The sequence below is a fragment of the Athene noctua genome, chromosome 5 (genome assembly GCF_965140245.1).
Source record: "Athene noctua chromosome 5, bAthNoc1.hap1.1, whole genome shotgun sequence".
Taxonomy (NCBI): Eukaryota; Metazoa; Chordata; class Aves; order Strigiformes; family Strigidae; genus Athene; species Athene noctua.
Window position 1 is genome coordinate 66,225,882 of NC_134041.1, and position 17,244 is coordinate 66,243,125.

Here is a 17,244-nt window from a genome sequence, read left to right on the forward strand (position 1 = left end):
GAGACAAGTCCTTTCAAATAAGGAAGTATGATTTATAATCTCGGTTTCTTTCATTATTTATTCACACTGCTGTTGAATCATCTGCTCTTCAAAACCTGCAAAGCCACAGAGCTTGCTTTACCTGCACTATTCCAGGAGAAAGTTAGACTAAGCTCTGCGCCTGAGTCGGCCCCAATCCCGTCAGGAGGTGAACGCCAAGCAGATCAGTTGCCTGGGACTTTGTTAATGCTCAGATTCTACAGGACTTCTGCTGCTCGGCTTTCCCCTCGTGTTCAGGCATGTGCTACACCCGAATTACTGCCGACTCAGGGATGGCCAAACCAGACGTGTGCTATTTTCAGCATAAAACCGTGGAAAATATTGATTCTGCCCCACTCTAGTCACGTACTTGTGGCTGTACCTGAACGGCTGCTGTCGTGTGAGCTCGCTCTCGCGCTCAGCTCAGAATGAGCATCGCTCTCACATCAGAGCTCGATTTAAAGCCGGGTGCCCGTCCCTGGGTGCAGCAGTTTTCCCACCCTGTGACGCCAAGGAGGTGATTTCATCCCACTTGTGTCTTGTGCACGCAGGGCCCTCGGTGGGCAGCAAGGGGCCAGGAGATCCACCCGGGTAAACTGGGTCTTTCACCCCCAAGCCAGTCCTGGCGCGTGTCCTGGGCAGCTCTGCCCAAAGCAGGAACGATTAAATCCCAAATTCCTCATCACAATGAACGGCGCTAAAACCAAATCACCCCACTCCGCTTTTCAGCACAGACAGCAACGTCTTTGTCAAGAAAGGGGAGAGGAAAACTTGTAGCCCCTTTTTGAAAATGACTTGTCTCGGCCTCTGAGCTGGGAAAGCGATTTGCTGCACGTCAGGACTGAGGAAGTGTCAGTTTATAAAGAGCGGGATTTTGTGACTCAACTTTGAACAGAATTGGAACGGCTGCAACATGATCATCAGCGAAAGTGTCAAAGGGATGTAACCCCGGAAATTAAAAGCAGACAGAACATTCTGACTGTTATTTACTAACTGTTCTAAATTACCTAATCTTCGATGAAATAGCATCTCTGCTGAATAACTCAGAATAGCTATTTCCCTTCTCTTACAAATGCATTTTAAAATTGTGCTTCTCAATTCTTTCCCTTCTTGGCTTTTGCTCAGAATTAACTCTTTAAAAGCTTCACACACTCTTTCCTTTGTGAGCTACTGAATCACAAACTCAAAATATCTTTCACTCGCTGGGCATTTTCCAGATGGAGGTGTTGAGTTCAGGTAACTTTCTTTTATTTAAAGGCTTCTTACTGATAAAAAAATCCCTTTGTCCAAGACTTGACCAAAGCAGCGGGGTGCTGAAGGCAGCCCTGGGTGCAGCAGGCGCTGAGGAACTGGGGATGGAGTCCTGACTCCTCTCCTTGCGGGTGTGAAGATGAGGGTGGTGGGGGCGAAGGCCAGTGCTGGGAAGGTGCCTGCGGGTGGAGGGAGCCTTTTGGGGCGAGCTGGGTGGCACACGGCGGGGTTTTGGCTGCGCTCTGCCTTGCGGAGAGGCCGCTGCTGTAAATGTAACAGAACGTCCACGTGCCACTAAACCTGGGTTGTGTTTTTTCCCAGGACATGGACAAGCCTGGCTTAAGACACTAAAGAGAAAGGGCGGGGTGCTGCTGACATCTCTCCGTTACTTAAGGCCTAGTTCATAACGGCGGGTGTTTAACCCAGCAGCTCAGTGGATCCGGATCTGACGCTTGGGCAGTAACTTGCAGAATCGAGGTCTTACTGCTTTGGATGGTCTTTTTTTAACAGTTTCAGTTGAGAGGGTCCTGCTTCCTCCCCCAGCCAGCGGTTTATTCTTTGTCTATACGAAAAATCCGAACGCCAGTCCTGCAATTTTGATTCTCCTGCTTTGAGCTCTGTCTCAAACTCTTTGCTTCCTTATTTCTTCTCTTTTATTTGCTGCTGTCCTGCAGAGGGGCTCTGAGCGCTGCTATTTCGTTGCTCCTTCCCTCCCCTCGTGCCTGGCCACGGGGGCAGCTCGGAGGCGCAGCGGGGTGTCACACCTCAGGGCAGCTGGAAAGGAAGTACGTGAGCCACGTGCTACTGTTTTACCGGTCAGAGATGGACGGTTCATTGTAATTATTCTTAATATTTAACTGTCGTGCCTGCTTGGAACCGTTATTGGCCATCGCTTGGTGGCAACCCAGCTGGCAGAGAGGTAGCCCACGCTGAACAGGCACGCAGGGAGCCACAGGCTGATTTCACACCCCTGGCTCCATAGATCAGCCGAAATATTCTTGCTTCTGCAGGTCTGTACTCCATCTGCAGCCTTCCTGAAACTTCACAGGCCTCTCACTGTGCAATTACAGGAGGATTTTAGTCTGATTATACATTAAAAACTCCCCTCTATAAAGAAATTCAAAGATCAGAGACATTTCCTTTTAAGTATTACATTGAAATTTGAACATTCCTGCTGCTTATTACAAAATGTTTCTACAAGGCAGTATGGAACTCTTAGACTCTGTATTTTCATTGTTAGAATTTTTTTCTTTATTTAAACATTAATTCTCAGCATCTGACTTCCACCTGGTGGGGTTGTGATTTTTTTTTTTGAGATGTATGTTATGGAAGTTTTAATTACAGCCTGAACAGAATGTGTAGTCACAAGTCATTGTTATGGATAGCATCAGCAGGACGAAGAGAATCAAAACCAAACAAAAAATAAATGACATTTTTGTCCTTCAGATATGTGAAAATGTGAATGCAAATTCTATAGTCTTATTTCTTCCTGATCCCCACTATTCTCTAATCTTATCAAATATACATTCCCATATTCTGAGTCAGTCTGATAAAGCAGCTCGCTATAAACAAGTTGCATTAGATTCTGTAGAACACATTTTCCTCGGAAATCCAATTTCACAATCTTTTTTTTCTGGTGACACATTAGCCATTCCTTACTATACAAAATGGTCTTTGAATATTTTAACTACCATGTTCTACACCGCCGCGTAGCAGGACGCGGCGGGGCCGTGCCCACGCTGCCTTTCTTTAGCTGCTCTTCTGGATTGGAGAGGCAGGATGGATTCGCACTACGCTCCTGGTTTGCCCTTCCAAGGCAGAGGTGGGTTCCCCTCCCCAGTTAACACCTGGGTTCCCAGTCCCTGCCTCGACGCAGCGCGTCGGCGCAGTCAGCTTTTGATATCGCTGTTTGTCTGTGAATGGAGGGGCCTCAAGGTTCATAAATCTGTATGCAGTAGTATGGGTTCTCTAAGAGCAATTCATTTTAATTATGTGAGACATAAAAAGACCACCTACAGATGAGACAATACAGCTGTAAGATTCTCAAGGTTACTACGGGGAATACTTCATAACTGAAGTATGTTTTCCCAAAGGAATTATACTACCATTTGATTTAATTTTTAATTTTTACATTTTAATCAAAAATAGATCAAATGGTGGTGTTACCTCCTGGGAAACATACTTCAGATATGAAGCAGTCCATGTTCCTTTTAAATATGTAAAGCTGCCATTTATGTATAACTCATGAATGACACCCTGTGTTGCAAGCAAATATCACGCAGTGATTTCTATATTGTTTCAGTAACAACACTCTAATCACACACAAATATCGCCGCTCCGCAGCGAGGGCGGTGAGGAGCGGGGACTTGGGGAGGTAGAACCATCCCTGCCCCGTGCTCAAGAGGAGTCTGGGAGGCGTGTGCCGGCGGGACGGGGCAGCACCCCGCGGCGGGGTGGGGGCAGAGCAAGGAGCAGCCCCCCGGGATGGCCCCGTGTGCGGGCCTGGGCACGGGATGGCAAGGCGGGGTTTGAAGTCGGTGAGGATGTATTATCTGGCAGGGGATGAGGTTCAGGTCAGTGAATGCCTATTTAATTTTTTTTTAATTTTTTGCATGTGTTTAAAAGAAAACAAGATGGCAAATGTTCTCCTTATTTGGGAAAGAGATGGGATCAGTGGATGAGTCTTGATGCTCCTTGATTTGGGACATTTCCCACTCTACTCATGGATTTTACCTTTCAGTAAAAGTCACTTTATACCCGTCCCCCAGCCATGGAATCTCTCAGTGCTTCTCAGAGCAACACGTACGTTTTTGTATACAGAATCCCAGAACCATCCGGGTTGGAAAAGCCCTCACAGCTCCTCCAGCCCAACCATGACCCTCCCCCTGGCCGTTCCCAACTCCCCCAGATCCCTCAGCGCTGGCTCAGCCCGACTCTTCAACCCCTCCAGGGATCCCGGGGACTCCCCCCTGCCCTGGGCAGCCCATTCCAACGCCCAACAGCCCCTTCTGCAAAGGTTCACAGTCTCCAACCTCCCCACTCCCTTTATTTCCCTTCATACCTCAGAGTCTGCAGGATGCGATTCAATCATTAATGGAGTAACAGAACCAGCCAACTCCATGCTGTAGCCAAAGTGGTGTTTAATGCTTCTGCTTTTGGAAGTAACGATTTACAAAATACAAAGGTAAAAATATTAATTATATCATTTTAACCTGAATTAAAAACAGACCACGTGCCTCTTTTACTATATACATGTGAATAAAGTATCGCTCAGGTTATTTTGATACAAACCACAGGATTAGGAAATATAAAGAGAATAGAATTTTTATCAATAAAACAAAATTTCATAGTTATACAAGGTGAAGAAGAGTCTTACAAAAATAATTTTGTGGTTCTAGCGTAGATTTGACACAAATCTGCTTTAAAGAAATATTCACCTGTCCCAACCTGCACGGCATTTATCACAGTAACGTTATGACAAATCCTGAAACAAATTACAAACAGTACATTTATTTTTTTAAATGTCATTATTACAAGCCTTCAAGTTTATTAAACTCTTAAACCACAATCTGTTTTCACGCTGGCTGATTTACAAATTTGCCCCATTTGAAAGCACGGAGTAAGGAATCGCTTCCTAGCCCAGAGCTTGACTTAAAAGTTTATCTAGAAGCATCTGCACTGTCACCTGTGAAAAAATGAGGGGCCTGGCTGCTGTTTCTGAGGAGCTGAACACACTTTATGAGGAGGAGGAGGAGGAGGAGGAAGACCAGCAGCTGCTTGCCAGGGGAGCGGAGTCAGCGCAGCTCTGCCCCACCAGGCCGTGGCTGCTCGGGCCCAACCTCCCGCTCACAAAGGGAGCAGCTTTGGGAAACTTTACACCGAGTGTAACTGAAACGTGCATCCAGGACGCTTTATTTAGCAGCAGCAGCGTTCCCAGAAACGTGGAAATCTGTTCAAGGATGTGTTAGGGCTTATGGCCTCCCGCAGCAAGGAGGAATGTAGAACTCTAATAAAAAGGTACAGCGCCGCTGCCCTTCTGCCTCGAACTGCAACTCCCAAAGGTTCCTTCTTTGGGGTTTTTTCTATTTAAGCCAGCTCAAGGAAAACAGAAAGGAGGGAGCGGCTATTTTTGACAAATACTAGGAAGAGTATCCTTACACTGTGCAAATTAAGTGTGAGTGCACACACACACGTTTGGATTCTAGTCATACAGGACCTACTGAAATATTAAAGGTACCAATGCTTAATAAAAAGAACAAAGTCAAGTTTAACCTTCTCCTGATAGCAAATACATTTTTTATATCAACAAAATTAGCAAAGAAAAAAGATACTGTTGGAAACTACAGATGTTTTTTCATCATTTCTGTGCTATCTGATGTTCAGGGCTCAGCTGTGAGGCCAGAACTGGTGCCCACAGCCAAACCTGATAGAAAATACTGGGTTTGTATTTTAAGTCGTTTTTCCATCCAACACGTGTCCTGTCTGTTGGGCCCTTCCCGCGTGCTGGCCTGCTCCTCGTCCCTACAGCATCCCACGTAGGGAACTCTGACCCAGTCTGGTGCTTTTGCAGTTACAAGAATTAGGGTTGATCATCCTGGACACTGAAATGTTAGGGATGCAAAAATTAAAACACTTACCGGCTCTGAAGGAATAGAAAGATACAGACAGGCTTCCACAGAAATCTCTGCTGCGTCGTGTTTCTGTACCAAATTTTTTTAATACTCTCATTACAAACTGTGTTACGATGCAGCAGACGTGGTAAATAATTGCCAAGGGGTTTTCATTCCTTTTCTATTCTAATATATTTGATCGACAGCGGTATAACTACATGGAAGTGGCAGCTGGGACAGGCTGCAAGGGAGGGGAGTTAACTTTCCACTAGCTAAGCTATTTCTACGCCCCTTTTTGGAGCTCGTTGTCAAACCAGATGAAGAGGGGAAGCGAGGGGGGTTTATTTGTTATCGAATTGGTCTGACATATCCTCTGTGGGGTTCCCGGAGAATGCAAAAGGCTGTAGCTAAAACCAACCAACCCAACAGACCCCTCCTTGTGAGCACTTGGCTCTGGTTTCTAGAGCGCAGCGTTTAGGAGGCCGAAATGCACGTGTGAGTAACGTAACCGCTGAGCAGTTCGACTCGGAGTAAGCTGCAGCAGGGCGTTTTTAACGGTGTAAAGGAACTGCACCAGGCCCACGTTCACGCTGCAGGTAGGAGAGGGAAAACCAGGGTAAAGTTCTGTTTTGTGCAGCTGCAGAGCTGCAGTAATCTCCAAGGACAGTCTCGAGAGTCAGGGTGGACAGTGTAATAAAAGCCCTGCGCAGTGTACAGTAACAACGGGAAGACTGATATGAAAAAATTACATTAAAATCGAACAGTGGTGTGACTTCATCGGTCTCTGTAATGCATCCACAAACTACAACCTGTCCCGTGATTTATGTACAGTAAGATTTTACAGAAAGGAAGTAATGGTTACTCTAAAAGGAGACGAACTAAAAAGAACGTGGCACCAAAGCTATGAGGACCATAAGGAAAACCAGTTGGTTCTCGTTTTTTACCATGTTCCACACCAGATTAAAATACAGTTAAGTTTAAAGCAGAGAGAATAAATAGATGCACAGGTATCTCTGAATTCTCAACGTGGTAAAATTGGAGGTATTTAAATGAAAAGCAGCCTTTTAGTTTGATAATCCATAGACGTATCCCCCGTGTTTTAAACATGATGGCAAACTTCTTTTCTCTAATATATCCCAGTTAAAAACTTCCCCACCGTGGAGTCCAAGTCTCCTTTCCATATCCTCTTCTTTACGTACCCTGAATTTTGGCCATACACTGTTCTACTCATTGTTATTTGATGAAGCATCCCCGGTGCTGAGTCATTTCACAGTAACTAAGCTTTCAGATACCTTTTGCCTTTTACCTTCAAGCAGCTATTTCAGGTTTTACAGCACAGGAACAGGCTTAGCCATCTTTTTTAATTATTATTATTATTATTGACCTCAATTATTACCAGGATTTTTAAAAAACAAGGGTCAGAAAATGTGGTGAAAATGAATTGCCCCCAAAATACGATCTGGTTATCCTGGTAACAAAGATGTCATTTCAATCTTCGGAAAATATTTTGTATTATTATTTTGCACTAGTTGATAAACTCTGCTACCAGTACAGAAGACTTTGCTCATCCTACTGTCGTTTCAAGTGGGGCTATGTTCCTTTTGAGCTTGGGTAGACACTACTGCTTGCACCAACCTGTGCTGGGAGTCGGAGGGTTCAAGATGAGTTTCAAATCTTCAAGGTTAACAGGGGCAATTTTTAAAAGCGCTGTGTTTCTCAAAGATCTGATCTTTTAACGGATTGTACTCTTCTTGTGATTGAAGAAAAGTTTGAAGTGTCTGAAAAATTTTGCTGTGAAAGTATTTTTTTTTTTTCCCCCGATGCAAGTAAAATTTATATTGGATTGGAGGAAATGTATTCTTTCCTAACCAACCAGTCTGTAGGCCAACTGAGTGCAGGTCTGCTTTACAGACTTATTTCCTCACCTATTACTGAATTAAATTCAGTATTTACATGATATTCATCTATTTAGGAAGATTATCTCCTTACTAACAGCCAGCTCAGTGCTGGCCACAACTGCACACACAGTACAGGAAGCATTCTAGGACTCTGACAAACCTCTGTCTAAGGATTTTGCGGTGTGATAGACCCCGCTGGGAAACTAACCTTTCAAAGCCTGTCACTAGATTTCTGCAGCTTTGGAGCTACTGTTTTAATTTTAAGTGGCCACTGGCTGCTCTCAGACCAGGAGAGGCCAGATGCTGTCATGCCTGCCGTACCTGTTTCGGGTTGAATTCTGCCCGAAAGCGGAGAGGCAGCAGGGCACGGCGATAGCTCAGCGGTTCTCCCGAGGGTGGGGACGGCGCGCTTTGTGAACTTGGGCAGGTCACAGCAATTTCCCTCCAGGACCAAGGGTAGCACACACGCTGCCAGGCCGCTCTGAGCGCTCAGGACCCTTCTGCCTAAACCAGAGCAGCCGCCGAAGCGTCACAGCCAAAGAGCACAACACGGCTGTCAGGGTCTAAAAATCTGAATGTGTCTAAAGATTGTATGGTCCTATACACTGGCAAAACGTAGATGAAATTATTTGTGACACAAGCCAATAAAATTATGTAGGACGACAAGTTCAAAACTTTTAAAACCAGATTTGTTCTAATACCACAATAACTGGAAAGACAGGGGGTGTCAGAACAACTTTGTGAGGACTCCACAGAGCGGAATTACTCTTCACCTTCACTTTATAGAGGGTTGTTCAAATAATATTCCTTTTTCTAGTAGATATTTACCTGCCACATTCACAAACTCTGCTTTTTATAAATAAACTAGAAGTACAGCGTGTAAGATACCTGAATTGGATGCGTATCTTGGATTTAAATGTAAGTTTCAAAAGGATCTTTACTGGCCTTCACAGCTGCAAAGCTGAATCACAGAATCACCTAGGTTGGAAAAGAGCCATCTGAAGAGCCAGCTAAAAATGGAGACAGCTCTGTCCCCCCGCTTCTGCCTGCAAGTACAGGGCTGAGCTCACCTGCAGGCCCCATACCCAGGAAAATGCGACGACAATTTTCCAAGAGTACCAGAGAAAGTGCCCAAGAGAGACAGGAAAATCTCTTCTATCAACACGACCTTTGGCCCAGCCCCAGATAAAGGCTGGGCCAAAAGCCAAATCAACTTAACTAGTCTAAAACATTAAATCAACCTTTTTTTTTTTTTTTTTTTTTTTTTTGAACGTATACTGAGCTACCTTAAAAGCAGAAGCATTTTTTCAAGTGTAAAAACAAGGATATCCATACTTGTGCACTAAAAGAGCAACCCCTAGAGCACTGCTGACCCCACAAACCCGGGCCGTGGGTGCAGACATCCACCTGCACAAGGTGCATCTTTAGAATTTAAATTCAGTGCTGCTGCGCTGCCGTCTCTCTGCTTCTAGAAGCCCAGGATATGACTGAAGTGTCCCTGAAACGACAAAATTTCATGTCACTAAAAATTATCTCATCAAAACCGGTAGGTTTTTTTCCTCAGAATATGTTTTCAAACATTATTTTAAAAGAAACTGACAGCTCCACTAACCACATCACAAATGTTCCCTTTTTTTTTTTTCCTTGAAGGACTAGTGGGCAACTAAAAAATCTGGACAGTAAAGGGTCTGCTCAGTGTGAGGAGCATAACTGAATCAAAATGAAGTTAAAATATAGAGAATACAGGCAATTTTAGCATGATACTCATATAGCTTATTCTATTCCACTATTACACGTTTAAAGATTTTGAGGACAGAACAGAAATTTACTTCCCGGTTGGCAACTTTTAAACTTAAGTCTGCATGTTTCTACCACACTGTATTTGTTTAAAGAGTGTATCCACAATCATACCTTTAGAACACAAAAAAGCATTACACCTGGTCACCATGGAGCACAGAAACATCTCAAGGATGATGATGGTGTTCTTCCCACCCTAAAAATCCTACAAAGTTTCTTTCTACTTAACCACTTCTTCCTCTTTTAAGTCCCTGCCTAAATAGTAACACATTGGTCCAAAGAAAGCTTACAAAAAATGGAACTGAAGCAATAATCTTTTCTCAAATTGTGGTTTAATACGTGTCTATTAATCCTTCTGAAACGTGTGGGAGTCATGAATTGTAGAGGAAATAAAAAAAAAATAAAAAAGAGGTCTAAAAGTTAAGAGAGCAAACCTAAGAGTGACACTGCCTCTGAATACATGTTGAAGTTCCCAGCACTTCCAGCAGTGACACAGAATTAAGTGTTCAGGGAGGCCGGTGTTAGCCAAGGCCCTCACATGCCTGATTAGCTCCACAGCTATCAGGATTTCTTGGGGTCAAACACGGTCCTGGCAGGACCACCCACAGCAATGAACAACTGTCTCAGCCCAATATGTTCGTGTTTGACTTGTTCCAGTTTGGATGTTTGAATTTATTTGCATTTCCCTACCGTCAGCAGAATAAAGCTTCTTATAGGAGTTTAATATTATTAATCTGATTTAAAACAGAAATGGTGTTATTCGGAATTATGATATTTGTACTCAGTCATAATTTTCCCAAATTAAGTGGTTCCTGATACAGAAGAACTTTACAGACTCTAATGTTGTCACTGTAATTCTGGAATACAACAAACCTGACTTCCTAACGTGCCAATCTGGGTTTTAATCCCAATATGTTCTCTTTTTTTTTGGGTCCCTGAGATGTTGTCCATGCCCCCAAAGACAGTAACACATGGGGAAGGTTCAAATTTGGTAAAACACATACATGGTCATACGGGTTTCAATGTTTTTAAAGTCAGCCCTGGATCTGGTTGCTATTTTATTTTTAAAGATGAGCAGAAATAAGTTAAGACAGTAAATGTCTTTTCAGTCACAGCTCCCGACTTGCGACAGCAGCCTGTCTCATAGCATTCAGTGGAAACTTGGCCATTAATTCCATCAAATCACAGACTTTGCAACAATCATTTGGTGTTTCTGGAGAAATGCATGGCATTCCCCCACCCCCCCTCCTCATTTTGGGCTCTGTAAGGAATCCTTGTGATGGCTCAGAAGGAGACAGAGGATGCCAACAAAAGTCCAGAGTAGCTTCCAGGTATTTAAGAAACTCCCTAAACTGTGGTTAGACAATCTGCATGAAAAACAGAACTGTAGGAATGCTGTAACCTCTTTCACTGTTGCCAGCCACTATCTCTTGGGGGTTTTGGCTTTCTATCCAGGGCTAAAAACAGTGGTTAAGGGCACAGTCAGCTGTTAGCGGGAGATTCTAGCGCTACTGCTGCAGCGTTACAACAGACGAGACGGGGCCAAGTCAGAGCTCTGACTGCAGCCTACATAAATAAAAAGAAAATACAGGTTTTAAACAGCTTGCTTTGGGCACCAAGAGGGGCCGATCTGCATCGGCTCAGAAGTCGGCGCCGTTCAGCTGTCCAAAGGCTGGCACGGTTTTTCAGAAAAGTCAGGTTGTCTGTACCAAGCTGGGATTGCTGCTGGTTCTTTAGCTAGCTCGATTAAAACCAGCTCTGGTGTGTCTACAGTGTCATATTTTTAGGCTATGCCTAGTCGTTGGAAAGGAAGCATCCAGTTAGAGGTAAAAATAGGAGATAGAATGAGATTCCTGAATATTTTATTGCAATCCAGTAAATCAAGGAGGATGTAAAAATGGGGTAGAGGAAGTTGTACGTTACTGTTTGCTTCAGTTACTTCCTAAACTCTGCTTTTTAGAGTGAATTTGAAAAATGTGTTTGCCATCTCCATATTTTCCAGCTGCTGCTGGAAACATATTAGTTTGTGCTCTGCTGGCGTACCTCTGAAATGCTAAATCAATCTGCCTTCTTTTATTTACATGCTTTATTCCTGAGAAATGTAATTGCAGTTTTTATTAACTTTATGTTTTATGGATCTAATACTTAAGAACAAGTCTATCTTTTATGTCACAGAAAGAAGGTTAATATACTTACAGATTCTCCAGCAATACATCTTGGGCAAGGCTGGGCAGTACCTCTGCTTCCGTGGTTTTCAAAAATCTAATGAACAAAACCATACACAAAGCCATCAGGAAAAAAAAAAAAAAAAAACAACAACAAAACACCAAAGGGGGCAATTATTTGCAGTTTTATTATAAAATTTATTCTAAATGCGTTCTAAAAAAAGAGATGTTGACAGTGTAAACATACCACGGAATTTTGCTTTGTTTTTGGAGGCCAAGGACCGCAACCAGGGGAGATTTTCTGTTTAGAATCCAGCTCCATGGCACAATGAAGGAGGCGAACGTCAGCCTCATTTGGAAGGGTTTCTGATGGCTTGCACGCCCGCTTCTGGAAGAGTGAAAAGCAACATTTAGATGTCTTAGCAAGGCATAGGCCACCGAATACAAGTTTTCAGGATTTTATTGTTTATGACAGATAGGGATGTCGCATCCAGGTGGAAGAACAGTGAGTTAGTAAAATGTGGACCGCCAGGCCCCAGGCCAGCACACCCAAATGTTGTATTTAACATCGCACCTCACGCTGCATGAGCAGGGAAACCTGCTGCTTGTCTCTGTGCCTCAGTCTCATAAACTGGGGATAAAATGCCACTGGGAAAAGACCCTCTGTTCATGTTTAATTTAGGATGGAGTTTATCAAAGGAGCAGATCATGGGAAGTTGTGTGAAATGACCAATTAAATCAAGGAAACGGAAGAAAAACCCCGAAGCCGAGTCAGGCAGCTACGAAGACATATTTTGGAAAGACATTTGTATCCTTTTCAGAACACTGTCACCTTTTCACAGCTTTCCATCGCTATCTAATCACTTTCAGGCTCTTGCAGCTCTAACCTGAGCTGTTCTCCAGGTGCTTGTTCTTCCCCCTCCGGAGGCAGGGCTGGCCTAACCCCGGCTGGTTCTCGCAGAGCTCAGCAGCCCCCAGAAGCCCTGCTGTACTGCTCTGCGAGAGCCACCTCAGGAACTGCCAAGGGTGAGGTGCCAGTCTGGGGAAGACACCGACTGGAAATTTTAAGAAGAATATCCTTGGCCTGTGACTGCAATCCCAGGCAGTGGGAGCACTACCTAAATCCCAGGGGCTCCTTGAAATTGTGACAGCAAATTAACAGGAAAACGGGAAATTTCAAAACTGACACAGACGTTTTAGGGTCTGACTCTGAATCCCAAGGAGATACACACGCTTTTGAAATTTTTTTCTGATGTCTTTCTGCACAAACTTTGTTTAAGGAATAACGGTACTCGTTCTCTTTCACAAGCGTCTCATTTCACAGGCAGAAGAGGTGTTGCCACAGAACTAACAGACTATTGAAGCACGGAAACTAAATTTAAAATTTGAATACGCTATGCAAAAATAAAACGGATCAATACAACAGGAACCTCAGCGGAGAACAGTTGAAACGAGAACACTATCAAGGAAAACAGGATATTTTGGATGGGAAGTAAATCAAAAGGCGAAATATGTATTGTACTAAGAAAGTGAATAATAGAATAACAAAAAGTCTGAGAAGGTCCTCTCAAGATAGACGCCTTCCACTGGGAAAACATTCTTGTCCCTTTGTTGCTCAAGAACTCGTCCTTTGTTAAAAGGTACCACGTAGTGGTACTGCAGCGTAACTAGTGAGACGTGCGAGATGAAGGAGAAAAGGGAAAAAATGACTTACTGCCATACATCAAATGGAATCTGGCTTATTAAAAATAAATGCAAGGTATTGTTGTTTGGGGGGGGGGGGGGGGTGTTAAGATACGTAGCATCAGGGACAGGAATTCAGCGTACAGAGCAGATGGCAGGCAAACACATCCTACCAAAGCCAAGTGGAAGTTTCTAGCAGAGGCTGGCTTCAGGGAAGCCTTCACTCCCTGGAATTCCCTCTCTTAGCAAAGAAACAATCCATCAATCCCGCCTGAGCGCAGAACAGACCTAGTGCAGGATTCAGAGAGCCTGTGATTAAACCGACGAGCTCGCTATTCAAAAGGCAAGGAAGGATTTCACCAAAATGACTCCTTTTTGTTGGGGAATGAATGTGCTACCTCCAGCCTGGAAATGCAGTTTAAGACAAGCAACAGCAAATCACGTACTACAACAGGTAGGAGACAGGTCTCTCTGCTGAAAAGGTACTTTGCAGCTTTCTTTTCCACCTGGAAGGTCCTGGAAAAACAGACCCATGTTCACTGATGCTGGAAGGATAAAGGCCTCACAGAAGCTGATTTTCATAAACAGAGGGACTAACCTGGTGCAAAAACTACCCACATCGCAATAACAAACCTAAATGCAATGGAAAATATTTCAAGAAAAACTACCACCTTTTTTTTTTAATAATTTAGGCATAAGATCTGAAAGATGCCCTATAAATTTAATATATCCATCCCATGCAATTTCTGTTTTGTTTACCACATTTTTAAAGCCAGGCTCGCTTCTGGTCTGTGTTTCATCACCAGCCATCCTACAGGTATAAAGCAGGTCTCCCTCCAGCCCAGCTTTGCTGCGTTCAGCTCCCCTGGGCAGCTTTATGAGGAGGGCAGCGTGTAGATGCTCCCTGTTCTATTAGGGCTCAGCTCCCTGCTGCCAGGGGTGCAGGTGGCTCAGTCTGGGGGAGCAGAAGGAAGGTGAGGTCCATGCAGGTCCCTGTTCTGGGAAACTCTGCTTGCAGTCCAGTCCAAACCAGAACATGCCAGGTGAGTAGCTCTAGCCTTGAAAAAATCTGTTATACTTTTCCGGCCTCTAAATCCTTAAAACCAGTACGGAATCAGTAAGCTCTATCCTAAAGCAAGTTTCTGAAATACACACAGATAACCACGCCAAGGCACAAAAGGCAGAAGAAAATCCTATGTTCATATATAAACATGCAGTAGGAGCTGAGGGAGAGCCCAGAAACCCGTACGGAATCTTCCCCAGTTACAACAGCCACTAGCACGGGACGCTGCATGACAGCAGCACCAGATAAGGGGATGATTAAGACTTCAAACTAGTTGTTCTCCCCAGCCCCAGGGATCAGCCTGGCCCTGCTTGCTTTGGTTAGTAGGGCCAAGTTCTGGGTCCCCTCCCTGAGCAGCTGATGCCAGCCCCAGCGTTCCTAACGACTCGACAACGGCTTCAAACCAAACCAGGAGAGAATCCCAGGGAGAAGAGCCACAAACGTTCTGGTGTTAGACCTAAACCGTGCGAAACTCTGTAGGGTGAGAAAGCCAAGCACCTCGCCTGCAGTGCCCCTCGGGCTCACGCTGTTAGCTAAAATCCGAAAGAGCGGTCAGTGATTTAGCTGAGAAATCCCTGCACCACAGCGAGCAGGTACCAGAAGCTGGAGGGCGCAGCTGGATTAGCACACATCCATCCCCTCAGCACTCGGGAAGGTTAAGTGTGGGTGTTTCACCTCAGGCCGTGACAGCACCTCACTGCAGCAGCTCCACCGGCCGCTGAAACGCATCAAGCCGTGGTGACTCAGTTGTCATCTGGACCGTAACGGCTGTTATAGAAAAAAAGCAACCTCTGATGTCTTGTCTACTCTACACAGAAAATGTTCTGAACTGGAATGAGAAAAGTTCTTTTGAAACCACCTTGCGGAGCTTGACTTGTGTATTCTGCTGTCCACTGAGGCAGCGACAGCAACTCCGAGTTGCTCTATGTCACAGGAAGTTTCAGAATTTTATCTGGTCTCCAGATAACTGGCTCATTAATGCCTTCATTAGTGGACAAGCTGCAATTCATGGACGAGAAGAAAGCTGTTATTGGCCTCTCTAACCTCAAAAACAGGGGAAAGAAATTCCTTTTTTTCTATATAACCTTGTCAGTCACTGTCACAAAGCTCGCTGGACAGATGCTTCTCTCCTCCACACATGGTGTTTCTCTGATAAATGAGGTTAGCCCTGACTACACCACTTTTTAGTCATGTCACACACCAACAGGGATGATCAAGTAACAGTGCGTGAGAGTGTGAAAAGCAGGATAAGTTTTTCCTGGAACTCCCGTTAACTTTTTAACTATTGCACAGTTAAATGGAGTTTAACTGCATTTACTTTTTGCAGTTTTGAGAAGTTAACAGCTGGGCATTTCTTAGGACGAACGGGCTGTACAAGGTGGTGGATGAGAGACGCTTTGTCGGGATGAATCTGGTTGGAGACGTACGCACACTCAAGCTTAGCTGGAACGGAGAAGTATTACAGAAGCCCAGTGTATGAATGCTAAACACACCGCGAGGCACATCCTGGAGCCGGGAGAGCAGGAAAGAGCATTAACAATGCCACATGGTATCACAGAATCATCTATCCGGGTTGGAAAAGCCCTCGCAGCTCCTCCAGCCCAACCATGACCCTCCCCCTGACCGTTCCCAACTCCCCCAGGTCCCTCAGCGCTGGCTCAGCCCGACTCTTCAACCCCTCCAGGGATCCCGGGGACTCCCCCCTGCCCTGGGCAGCCCATTCCAACGCCCAACAGCCCCTTCTGCACAGAAATCCTTCCTCAGAGCCAGCCTGACCCTGCCCTGGGCAGCTTGAGGCCATTCCCTCGGGGCCTGGCGCTGGGGCCTTGGCTCCAGAGACTCATCCCCCCTCTCTGCCCCCTCCTGGCAGGGAGTTGCAGAGGGCCAGGAGGTCTCCCCTCAGCCTCCTCTGCTCCAGGCTGAACCCCCCCAGTGCCCCCAGCCGCTCCCCATGTGCTCCAGAGAGGGTAAAGAGAGCATCAGCCGGGAAAAAAGAGGAAAAAAAAAAAAAGCTTGTTTGGTGAAATTCTACTTAACATGACGTGAGGGTGCGCGCAGAGCCCTGTCTCCAGGCGGCCCGAAGCCTCGACGGCACGCAGGGCACCAGCTCCGGGCAGCGGTACCGGCCCCGCCGCCTCCCGCCGGCACCACCGCGGCGGCCCCGCCAGAGGGCACCGGCCGCCCCCCGCCCCTCCAGCCGCCCCAGAGCCGCGCTCAGCGCCCGCGGCCCCGCCGAGAGCCGCCATTTCCCGCCGCCTTCCCGCGCGCGGGCGGAACTCACGCGCTCCGGCTCCCCCGGCTCCGGCTCGTGCGCGCGCAGCGCCCCGCGCCGCCCCCGCGCGGGCAGCGGCACCGCGGCCATGATGGCGGGGCGACACCCCCGCGCCCTTCCTCCTCCTCCCTCCTCCTCCTCCTCCCTCCTCCTCCTCCTCCTCCTTCCGCGCTGCGCCCGCGGCCCGGCCGCGCTCCGCCGCCTGCCAGCCCCGCGCGGGGCGGGGCCGGGCCCGGAGGCCGCCTCCCGTCCGCCGCGCTGCGGGGGGCCGGCGGGGGGGACATGGCGGCCTCGCGGGCCGGCGCCGCGCAAGTCTGACGGCGGCCGCTCCGCGTTGATTTGCGCGGGCGATGAGGAGGGGGTAGGGGGGGGCAGCGGGCTCCGCGCGGAGGGTTTGCGCCGTGGGGCTCCGCGCGTCTGACGTGACCGAGGTGCGGCGGGGAGGCGCCACCTGACGTCACCCGCGGGGATGATTTTGCGAATTTGC

At 46.4% G+C, this 17,244-nt stretch overlaps 1 protein-coding gene across 1 annotated transcript; it reads right to left on the reverse strand.

The window, feature by feature from the left end:
- Nucleotides 1–4,392: 4,392 nt before the first annotated feature.
- On the reverse strand, nt 4,393–16,896 carry C5H10orf143 (chromosome 5 C10orf143 homolog). The gene is made up of 4 exons (XM_074907975.1): nt 16,767–16,896; nt 11,987–12,127; nt 11,771–11,836; nt 4,393–9,275 (listed from the first exon to the last, which is right to left on the reverse strand). Exons 1-4 carry the CDS (start codon nt 16,845–16,847, stop codon nt 9,246–9,248), a joined length of 318 nt encoding a protein of 105 aa, XP_074764076.1. The 5' UTR covers nt 16,848–16,896; the 3' UTR covers nt 4,393–9,245.
- Nucleotides 16,897–17,244: the final 348 nt, after the last annotated feature.